This window comes from Chrysochloris asiatica, unplaced genomic scaffold (assembly GCF_000296735.1).
Source record: "Chrysochloris asiatica unplaced genomic scaffold, ChrAsi1.0 scaffold00041, whole genome shotgun sequence".
In the NCBI taxonomy this organism is placed as follows: domain Eukaryota; kingdom Metazoa; phylum Chordata; class Mammalia; order Afrosoricida; family Chrysochloridae; genus Chrysochloris; species Chrysochloris asiatica.
In genome coordinates this window covers 20,133,926-20,145,515 of record NW_006408559.1, presented here as the reverse complement: position 1 = coordinate 20,145,515, position 11,590 = coordinate 20,133,926, and the positions used below count along the sequence as shown (strand labels likewise).

Genomic DNA, 11,590 nt, shown 5'->3' with positions numbered 1-11,590 from the left:
CCCTCCTCCTCCTCTTCACCCTCCTCCTTCTCCTCCCTCCTCCTCTTCACCCTCCTCCTTCTCCTCCCTCCTCCTCCTGCTTCTTTTTTCTGAGAAAGTGAATGAAAAGCCCAACAGTCCTAGAAATAGGCTTCACACAGGAGTGATGTTCTGCTGAGTGCTCAGATGCCTGTCGGTCCAAACCCTCTTCTAGAAATTTCCCTACATCTGTGCAAGGGAAGGACCCCCTCCCCTCCCACCCATCTTCGTAGAACAAAGAAAGGGTATGTCACTAACAAAACATCGCTTCTCCCCCCAAAACGTACCCTGCCTCCATAGCTGAAACATCTGAGCTATTCAGTGATACCACCCAGTGATATCTGGGCCACAGAGAAGGAAGACCACTCTATTCTTTATCAATTTGGGCACAGATACAACTCCTTAGGGTAGATGACAGATAAAGATTTAACAGTGTCTTCCACTGCTGTCTCCTTTCTTCCAGGACCCATTTGGGGACAGGGCCGTATCCTAACCCTAATGTCCTAAGTGTAGGGAATGTCTTAAACCTTACGGCTTTTGAGATATGAAAAAGCACAGCAGGGACAGAGATGCAAACACAAATGGGGGGAGACAGATGCTGGAAGGACATCTCCAGTGAGCGCCTAAAAGAAGGCTGGAGAAGCTGAGACAAAGATCCCTCAGAAGCAGTCAGGGAAGAGAGCCCGGATTTGGAATTTTATCTCCTGTTGTTAAATATCACCAAGTCAGCTCTGACTCCTAGTGACTCTAAGGTTTCCAAGGAGTGGCTGGTGGGTTTTAACCACCAGCCTTATGGTGAGCAGTCTAGTTCTTATCCTACAGCACTACACCAGGACCCCAAAATTAGGAACTAGAAGATACTAACTAAATGTACCTTCTATAAAACCACCCACTTGTGGTATATAGGTTATAGCAGCACTAAAAAACCAAGACAAGTGATCTTTCATCAGGTTCTCAGAGTGCATACTTCCACTCAGGTAAGATTAAAATCAAGGTTCTTGGACACAGCGCTCTGGAAAGTGGGGTGCATGCTAACAGACCTGGCCTCGGAGGGGTTGTTTGGGAAGGGCACCCTATCCTTCCACCTTCTCTCCACACCATCCTCACGACGCCCGGGTTCTGCTCACCCCCCTCCTGCTCTGCCCCATGCATGGATGCTGGTGTGCTGGGATCCTCCCCTGGGAGCCCCTGTCACACAGCCTTCAGGAGCTTTTCATTCTAACTGCACTCCTTCCACCTCACACCCTACTCAATCACACCCCTAGGGGGCACTGAGTTTGCATAAAATAAACAGAGGTACAGCTGAAGTTCAGAAGCATTGGCCTGCACACCCATGTTCACACCAGCTTAAAGGTTCAGACTGTTCAAAGTCCATCACCAGGTGACCAGGTAAAGCAGACATGGCCAATCCAGGCCATGTAACATGACTCTGTGGTGAAGAGAAAGGAAGTTCTGCTACACACGGCTTCATGGAAGAACTTTGAGAAGGACACACATCAGTTCACGGCAAAAGCACCAATGCTGGGAGAGCCCACTCTCTAGGAAATGTCGACAACAGGCAATTGTACAATTGTACAAGTCTATGAGTGGACACCAGGGGTAAGGGGGAGGGAGGGAGGCAAGGGAAGGACACTTGCTAGGGCACATGGAGCCTCTGTTAAGGGTGCTGGGAAATTTGGAAACAGACCAATGTGATGGCTGAAGAACACTATAAACACAATGACTGTCACACGAAGCATGCTGAATTGGCAAACAATTTACTGCACATACTGACCACACTAAAAAAGAAAACAAACAAACAAACCTAGGCCTCAACCAAATTGAATTTTGAACCTTACTGGCATGCAGTAAGCAAGTTACTTCACTCTCAAAGCCGTAAGGGAACAGTAATCATCCCACCCTCCAGGGTGAGCTGTACTGAAAGTATATGAAATACCAGATAATGTGCTCACAGCCATCTATGGGTTACTTCCTTCTCACATATGAAGACACGGAATCTTGTTGAGAGGAACTTGGTAGCAAGGTGCCCAAGATGGCGCATCTATGGACCTACCAAAGGACTGATTCGTTATGGTACCCGACACCCCACAGGAAGGCAAAGGTAGTAACTGTCACCATTGAGTTCTATTATTGGCGTCTTGTCACCACCTGACTCAGCTGTTCTGGGAGTGCAGGGCAGCAAGCCATAGATGAGTCACACCTGCCCCAGCCTTTGGAGCAAAAGGTATTGCCAAGCATCGGTGGGAAACTTCCCCATATTCTTAGAAGCTGCACATGGTTCCCCCACTGTGGGAGTCCACAAGAACCCAGGCCTCATTCCACAGCCCTGAAATTAATACAGTCCTCTTCCCAAGAGGCGTTCCCTGGGAGCTGCCGGTAATCTTTGTTCGTGTGGGGTGATACGGGGGCCGGCTGGGAAGGTCACCGCTGTCCCTCAAAGGCCCCTCAGCAGAGACACAGGGCACCTCAGCAGAGACATGGGGCTCCTCAGCAGAGACATCGGACCCCTCAGCAGAGACATGGGGCACCTCAGCAGAGACAGACACAGGGCACCTCAGCAGAGACTCCAGAGGTCCACATCCAAACCACCTGTGGAGGCCACTCCATGGCCATATCTTCCTGACACCCAGTCACCTCAACCTTGAAACTGCTTTTCATTTTCCCCTCTGTTATTGATTTTTTAAACGCTCACCCGCCACTGCTCAAGCCAGAGGTGGGCTTTACTGTGCAGACAGCACCAGGCATTTTCATGGCTTTAGGAATTCATCTTGACATTTTCTCTAATGCCCAGGGCATGCTGTGATAAGAATGCCACTCAGGAGAAGCAGACTCAGGGGGTCACTTACCTGTCATGTTGCAGTAGACTTTCAGAGGGGCCAGGGGGCCGCTGCCATCAGGGTCAATCCAGTAGTAGTTGGAGGTCTGGCCCAAATGCTTGTAGGCCTCACAGGATGGCTCGTAGAGAGCTGAAATGAAAGGACCACATGATCACAGTGCCTGGAAAGCCAAGCGCAGGACAGCTGCACTGGAGGGGTCCCAGGGGCCTGAAGCTGTGGGGGGAACCAGTGTATGGGGGTCCCTGAGTTAGGATAAGATGCCTGTCTACACTGAGCTTCATAGCCGGATTCTGATTCAGTGAATGTTTCCGCACCAAGGAAGACACTAAGTTGTCGGTGTGGCTTCAAAGTTGAGGCTAAAACTAAAACAATTCACGGGCTGTTAAACAAACGTAAAGTCTGGTCCAGTGAGGCTCATGCTTACTGAAAAAAAATCCACTATTTTCCGATACCTCAACAGGGACTTTCTGTTGAAATACCATCAATATTGTCTGTTGTGTTGTGTTTTCAACTGAGAGCCTTGAGAAGGGCATAAAATAAGCTGAGGCAAAAGACAACGAAACTCTAAGAGATCAATGAAAACACGTCTTTTTCTCCTTCACATATAAACACACACACATATACAACATACATGCACACACACCTACTCACATAAATATGCCCACATGCACATACACACACACACACCTATACATGCATATATACACACATGACACATGTACACACACGTAGAAACACATATATACACTCACATACACACACCCGTGCACACATACACATGTGCACACAGAGCATAGTTTCTGTTTGTTTTTTGCACAGTTGCTAAAGTCGCCTGCCCTTAGGTCGTGATCTATAACCCCGGCCACTTCCTTCAGGTAAAGAAGGGGAAAATGAGTCGCCCAGACCCGCTGTATCGGCTACAGGGGGCTTTAAGTGCACTGAGGCCAGCTTGTGTGGAGAGGCAGCGCACGTCCACACACTGAAACAGCAGCTCCTTTCCTGGTTCCCCCTGCCCCACACAGAGCCTGACAGGCTGCCTTGGTCTCCTGTTTGCAGAGTCAAAGTGGACATTCCCGAGAGACTCTCTAGACAGAGTGTGTACCCTCCTACTGAGGAAATGTCCCAAAGAGCTCCTCGTGGGCATTGATCAAGATAAGGCACGCTCTCATGGTGAAACTAAGAAGCCTTTGCGATCCAGTTGAGTCTGACGCTGGAGACATGGGGTTGCTGGTCACTAAGCTCGCTCCCAGGACCTGTGTGCTTGTTGATGGGTTCTCCTTCCTCCACCAGCTCCCAGGGCTTCTTGGGCGTCCTCACTCAGAGAAGCTGGAACCTACAGCTACCTCAACACCTCTACAAGCCTGTGGCTGGGTAACCTCCTCCTTCCCCTCCCACCTTCTCTGTGGATCGTCATTTAGCAAATATGGTGCAGTGGGCATGGAGTTACCAACCAGCTGCCATTGACCCAATTCCAACCAAGGTGCCCCATGTGCATCAGAGTACAACCGGGCTCCACAGGGTTCTCAATGGGAAGCAGATCACCAGGTGTTTCTTCTGAGACACCTCTGGTGGACTCGAACCTCCAACCTTCCTGTTAGTAGCCAAGCTCGCAGACGATTTGTACCATGCAGGGCACTGGATTAGGCCCTGCCAACACACCTGTGAACAGCAGGTTAAAGCACTAAGTCCCCGGTGTTGTCATGGTCACAGTGACAGGCAAAGGGGAGTAGTTCTAGATAGTACATCACAGGCTGTTCCCTGAACTAGCTTGTGTGCTGCTGTGGGATGAGAGTTCAAATCCAACAGCCGCTCCTCAGAAACTCACAAGTCAACAACACACAACAAGAGCAGTAGCAACCTGGATTACAGGAAAGCAAACGGCTCCACACCCGCTGTGTCTCCACGGAAACCGTTTCATGGATGCATTGGGATCATCAATATAATGATCCCTATTTAGACCCCGCCCAAAGGAATGCCAATCAATATGTCTGTTTCTCTTTTTCCTCAGGGGCTGGACTGGAGGCCTGGTGGCACTGTCGTTAAAATGCTCAGGAAAATGTTGATGGTTGGACTTCAGCAGCCGCTCCAAGGGAGAGAGATGCAGCCGTCTGTTTGGGTAATGACGTCAGCCGTGGAAACCCCATGGGGCACTTGTGCTGTGTCCTGTCAGGTGGCTGTGAAAAGGAACCAGTTCAACAGCAGCAGACTTGGTTTTGTGGTTAATCTGTACGACTATTAACTAAAAAGTTGGCAGATTGAACCCACCAGCTTCTTCCTGAGAGAAAGATGTGGCAGTCTGCTTCTGTAAAGGTTTCCAGTCTTGGGGCAGTTCTCGTTTGTCCTGCAGCGTTTCTGTGACAGCAGTTAGGAGGGATTAGGACATTAAATATAGTCAATTTAGAATCTGTTGTTGTTGTTCCTGTTACATGCCGTCAAGTCGGTTCCGACCCATGACGACCCTGTATAGGGTTTCCAAGGAGCAGCTGGTGAGGTTGAACTGCTGACCTTGAGGTTCAAACAACTTTGCAGTCCTGCGCATTAACCCACAGCTCCACACCAAGATTCAGGAATCGGATTGCCTCACAAGATTATGGCACACCTTGAAGGCAAACCTTTGTGTTGCGTTTCTTTCTACTCGGTGGTCTCTACTGCGCTGTTGGAGAAGACTACTAGATGTACGATGGAGCTCCAGAACAGACAAGTCAGTCTCAGAAGTGCAGCCAGATGCTCCTGACACGATAGGATGCCAAGATTGTCTCTCCTAATTCAGACATGTCATCAGGAGGGACCAGTCCCTGGAGAGGAAAACTTGCTTGGTAAAGTGGAGGTCAGTGAAAAAAAGGAAGACTCCCAAGCCAATGGACTGATACAGTGAGAGCAGGGTGGGCTCAGGCTTCACAACTGTGAGGATGGCGAGGGACCAGGCAGTGTTCCATTCTGTTGTGCACCATGTCGCTATGAGGTGGAGTAGACTCAACCACACCTAACAACAACAACATGCTGAAGAAAAGCTGTCTGAACGAAACCAAATACTTGCCCATTCTTCATCCTATGCTGATCTGTGTCAATGATGGGCTGGTTGGTCGGAAGAGTGAGTGGTGGCTGGGAGAGCTTCAGAGAGGGACCGTACTCCTCAGTCGACAGCCAGTGCCAATGATAATACGCTCAGATACTGCTCCTTGTGGGAAAGTCAGAGGTTTGTCTTCACCCAAAAGTGCATCAGAAGAAAGACTTGGCAGTCTGCTTCCAAAAACATCAGCCATTGAAAACCCCGCGGAGCATGGTTCTAGTCTGACACACTGGAGGTCTCCATGAACAATTTTAACAGGTTCCAGACCGTAGCCAGGTAACCTGGTAATAGTAGACAGTCAGAGTGAGTGAATAGGGGAGTTTGGCAAGCAAGGGACTCTTCTCCTTTTCTGCTTGTCTTTAACCTGCTCATCTCCCCAAGCAGAAACCCAAGGACTTCAATTGTCAGGGGAGTTGTTAAAGTCGTGTCTCCTGGGCCTCCCCAGTCACGCACCGGGTGGAATGTTTATGAATCTAACGAGCTCCTCGGTGAGGCAGATACCCCTGGCCCAGACTCTGTACCATCTAGGTTATACCAGGACCTCCCTGATTTAAAAAATCTGGAAAACTAGATTGCCAAAAGCAATGCAGTGAAATTTTTGCTTGGATTAAACTTAGAACAAATTTATCTTGGAGGAAGATCAATCAGAATGTTCCTTAGAAGAAAGGAAGGCGAGATTTCATCTCACAAACTTTGGGCCTATTATTAGGAGACACTGGCCCCTGAAGAAGAACATCATAGCTGGTAAAATAGAGGGTCAGTGAAAAAGAGGAAGACCCTCCAAGAGGTGGACTGACACAGAGGTGAAAACATTGGGCTCAAACATGGCAAAGGTTGTGAGGATTGTGTAGGACCGGGCAGTGTTTTGTTTGGATGTATACAGGCTCTCTAAGAGTCAGAACCAACTTCTCAGCACCGAACTTAGAATGCCACCTCACTTCAGCTAAAAAAGTAAAATGGAAAGGAATTTAAAAACCGAAGTGAAAATGCAACATCAAGAAAGACTATGTAGTTTTTAATGCATGCGCTAGAGGGTAGACACGCGTTGATGTGGGTGATGGACGGGCAGGCAGAGGAAAGATGGGGGTGGTGGGAGACAGAGGGAGGGACGCAGTGGTTAAAGTGAACAGAGGCCAATGCTGTTATTAACTGGTGGTGCATGGAGGGAACTGCAACTATAGAATGAAGCAAAGTGTATGATTTATTGAATATAAAACTGATCATCTGTAAACCTTCACTCCATTAACAAGAAAAAAAATAGTGTTTTTTTTTGTTTGTTTGTTTTTTAAAGAAGGAATATATGTGTCAAGAAGGCTCTAGAGGATGTTTGGAAAAGAAATACCCCAAACATTTACTTTGAGATGGGAGATTATGGGTGACTTCAAATTGCTCACACTTTCCTGAGTTTTTCACTTTATAATGTGTATATATTATTCTATCACTAGAAATACACCTTCCAGATATGCATCTGGAATAATGATACTGAGGTGAAGTAGTAAAGGGGGGGTCGTGAAATCGTTAAATAATCTGAATACTATTTAAGAAGTGTGATTCTCTGCTCTGCAACTCTGTAGACTTTCACTCAAAAACAAGTTTGGTGCAAATCACTGTTGACTAACGAGAAACCCTTGTTGACCACTGGATTTCGAATGAAGAGACAGGTAAGAGCTGGACAAGGAATCCAGGAGCCCAAAGAAGAACTGAAGACTTTGAATTATGTGTTGGAGAAGGACATCAGGCTTGGTAAAGCAGATGGTCAGTAACAAAGAGGCAGCCCCTCAAGGCGATGGGCTGACACAGTAGCCGCAACGCCGGCCTCAAACCTAGCCATGATTGTGAGGCCAGCTGGGCAGCACCTATCAACACAAACAGAATGAACACCATAAATCCCCCTTCCCCACTTACTGAGCAGACTGAAGAAAAGTGTCGGCGATATTTAAATTTAATACTTAAAGCCTTATGCCAAGCATGAGCAGCTGACGTTTTGCATTTGGGACCTTGACCTCCTTGCCTGATGGGATCTGAGCTGGCGAGTTTCTATGCCCATCAGGATCGAGTAGGTGACAGAAAGTCAGGGCTGATAGCATCCTTAGTAATGAGGAGTTTGCTTGTTGGCTGCTGAAGAAGAAAGGTAAGGGGACTCAGAGTAGGCTGAACAGACTGGCTGAGTCCATTGATTTATTGGGGAAGTCATTTTCCTCTGTTCCAACTCCAGCCCACGTTCAAGGTCTCATCTTATTTTACCTATCCACAGGTGCATCTTAGACACTCAGAATAAAGTACCAAGCCCACCAGACTGATGCACAAATTCAGAATGCACTGATCTTTCTCATCTTTAAGCATTGGGTGCTGTCTGTAGGACTCTGATGGGAATGTGGAATGTGATTCGGTGTTAGTGTCTGCACCTCCCATTGCTGTTGTGATGTGTTGTTTACCTGATACAGCACCCGCCTGTGACCATACAGCCCTGCGGAGTCTCACTGGGTCAGAATCAAGGTGCCCAGAGGGAGACCCTGTCTCCTGCTCGTCTCTGGCTTCTGGATTCTTGGATCTCGGCTCCTCCTTCATCTCTGAAGTCTGTCTTGTGTGTCCTGAGTAGCCATCATGATTTTTCTGATGTGTTGGAATACCCTAGTGATCAGATTCCACCCACCCAGGTATTCCAGAAAATGTCCTTTCTCAAGATCACAAACTGGATCACAGACATCACCTAAGGTTCTGGTGATTCGGAAATGGCTGTTTCTGGGGTCATTCCTCTGTCTGTCTTTTACTCTGCCTACTGCCAGAGGGCTGCTTCAGACTCATAGCAAGGCTGGTATAGGGTTTTCGAGGCTATAACTCTTTACAGGAATAGAAAACCTTATCTTTCTCCCACAATGCAGTTGGTGGGTTTGAACTGCTGACCTTGCGGTTAGAAGTCCAGTGCTTACCTACAGGGCCACACCCCAGCTCCCACCACGCCCAGGTAAAAAGCTTATACGGCTTCATTTAATGAACAAACTCTAGTAATTATTGGGTCCGTTTCTCAGAGCTGTGGCAACAAAGGAGCACAAGCGGGGGTGGGGCTTAAAACAGCAGAAATGGATGACATCATAGTTCTGAGCAGGACCTTCCTCTGAGGTCCCAGGGGAAGCTCTACTCCATGCCTCTCTCCTAGCTTCTGCAGGCTGCTGGCGCTCACTGGCCTTCCTGGACTGCCCGGGGAGTCTCTGCTTCTATTCCCACATGTTCCCTGTCTCTGTGTCTCTTTTTCTCTTTTATAAGAACCCTACTCAGATGGAATCAGGTCCTCCCTGCTCCATGTGACCGCTTGTTCACTGAGAACATCCACAAAGACCCTGTTCCTTCACACATCCTGGGTTTAGGACTTGAATACATTTGATTAGCTCTCTGGAGAATCTGTCAGGATTAATCAAGAATCCTCTTCAATCAAACCTGGATGTCCCGGAAGATGTCTGTCCATCACATCCATCTGCAAGGAAGCCAATTCACAGCTCTGACCCTGAAAGGGGTCCTCAGCAGAACCGGGGGCTGAGTGTTCAGAAAGAATGGCTTCTGATGTCCCTATCCTGACCACTTTTCCTCACTAACTCACCTCCCAATTTTAATCTGACTTCCAAAACTACCATTCTCCATCAGAATAAATCATTTTTTTCTGGAACACCCAGACTGACTTTCAGATCTCTGTTAGGCTATGGGAACCTGGTAGTAGAAACCCAGCTGGAGGGACCTGCTTGGAGGAACCCAGTGACCATGTAGGGGTGACCACTGGCTTTGAGCCATGTTCGAAACCCAGAGCCCACAGTGGCTGGAGATCTTCGCATAGGCTCCCTCATTCTCAGACCAGCAATTATTTTTAATTAGTGCAATGTAAGCTTCACATTCCTAAATCCTCATTAGCACTTGAATGAATATTAACCTCATATGTTCCCTGTCTCACTGGATTTTTTAAAAAAAGCTTGAATGCGTGTCCTGAGTAAATACCTCCATTTCCTCGGGGAACGGTTGTGCCATTACTGGCACGGAGCACATGGTGGCAGAAGAGGGAGTGTTCGCCTACCAGACCTGCTGCATGCTAATCGGATGTCCTGACCTCTCCGTGAATATAATTTCTGTAGGAGATGTTATTCATTATGGCTCCTAATGGGTTCTTCTACCTGTCCACATCCCAAGGGGAAGGGCAATTTAGGAGACGAAAAAATAGAAGCAATTTTGGTTTCCTGTTATCTCACCTGACAAACATCCTTCGTGAATTAAACATTTGGTAATAAGAGCAAGACTGACCTTTATTATTTCATTCCAGCTCCTCCCACATTTCTGACTTTTGTCTGATCCTTCTCAACTTTCTCTGATCTTTGCAATAGTACAAAGATATTGCCTTCAAAAAGACAACAGTCCATACTTTGATGATGTTGGGTACAAAGCTGGAATTCTGGGTCTCTGTAGTCAGAACTGGTGTGGCGCTGTGGGCTAATACACCAGACTGCAAGGTCGGTGGTTCAAGCTCACCAACTGCTCCTTGGAAACCCTATGCTGGGTCGCTATGGGTCATGACCGACTCGCCGGCACTTCACAACAACAACAACAACATAGTCAGAACTGACTTGAGGGCACTTAGCAATAACAATAGTGATGGTCGTCCACTCTGTGGGGATGGACATTTCCACATTAAGAGTCCTGCAGTTGAGGGCTGAACCTGGCCAAGCTCTTCCTGTGTCTTCTTTGTTCTGTTTCATAGATTAAAAGAAACAAATCCAGTTACTATTGAGTCAGTTCTGAGTCATGGCGCCCCCAGGTGTCAGAGTAGAAGTGCTTCACAAGGGTTTCAAAACTGGCACCTTTCAGAAGCAGATCTCCAGGTCTTCTTCCCTCTTTATCGCTGGGTGGGGTCCAGTTCCAACCTCACAGTTAGTTTAACCGTTTGTCTAACCCAAGACTCTTATATTTTAAAGAAACAAAAACAAAATATCCACTCCCATCAAGTTGATTCCGACTCAATGACTCTATATGGGTTTTCTGAGATGGCAAATCTCTGTGGGAGCAAAGTGGCTGGTGGGTTTGAAATGCCGACCTTGTGGCTCAAACTGACCTTGTGGTCCAGTGCATTACCCTGCAGCACCGTACCATTCTATACTTTGGTCTCCTCAAATTCAAGTCCTTGGTTACATGCAAATCACATTCACCTCACCACACCACCCCCAAGTCTTAAATCCACTCCATCTACACCAAATACAGATGAGCCTTCGGCTATATTCCATCCTGGACTCAAACTCTTCATCTGTTAACCTGTGAAATCTAGACCACAAGCCACATGCTTCCAGAGGACAATGGGGGGACACGCACTGGCAGGGCCAGAGTACAGTGTGTGTGGGGGGGGGGGGGGAGGGGGCACACACCAGCCAATTCAGAGTACAGATAGCTTTCTAGAAGCCTGTAACAATTCCCACTTTTTCTGGAAATGGACAAGAATGCCTTTGCGCTCCTGTTCATAAGCAGCAGGTATTATCATCTGCATTTTTGCTACACTTGGAAGTTCAGAGGTAGCTTTTACTAGGTAATTTGCATTTCTCTCACTCCTGGGAGGTTGGTTATTTCCACACATTTCCTAACCTTTCAAAATGTGCCTCTCTCTCTCTCTCTCTCTCTCCCTCCCTCTCTCTCTCTC

The 11,590-nt window shown here is 47.6% G+C and overlaps 1 protein-coding gene across 1 annotated transcript in view; it reads right to left on the bottom strand.

Moving 5' to 3' along the window:
- Positions 1–11,590, bottom strand: part of CNTNAP2 (contactin associated protein-like 2) — a 1,478,157-nt gene that overhangs the window by 625,677 nt on the left and 840,890 nt on the right. The window contains exon 13 of the mRNA XM_006861289.1: positions 2,865–2,984. Coding sequence (XP_006861351.1) covers positions 2,865–2,984 — 120 coding nt within the window. The remainder of the gene's footprint in view (positions 1–2,864; positions 2,985–11,590) is intronic.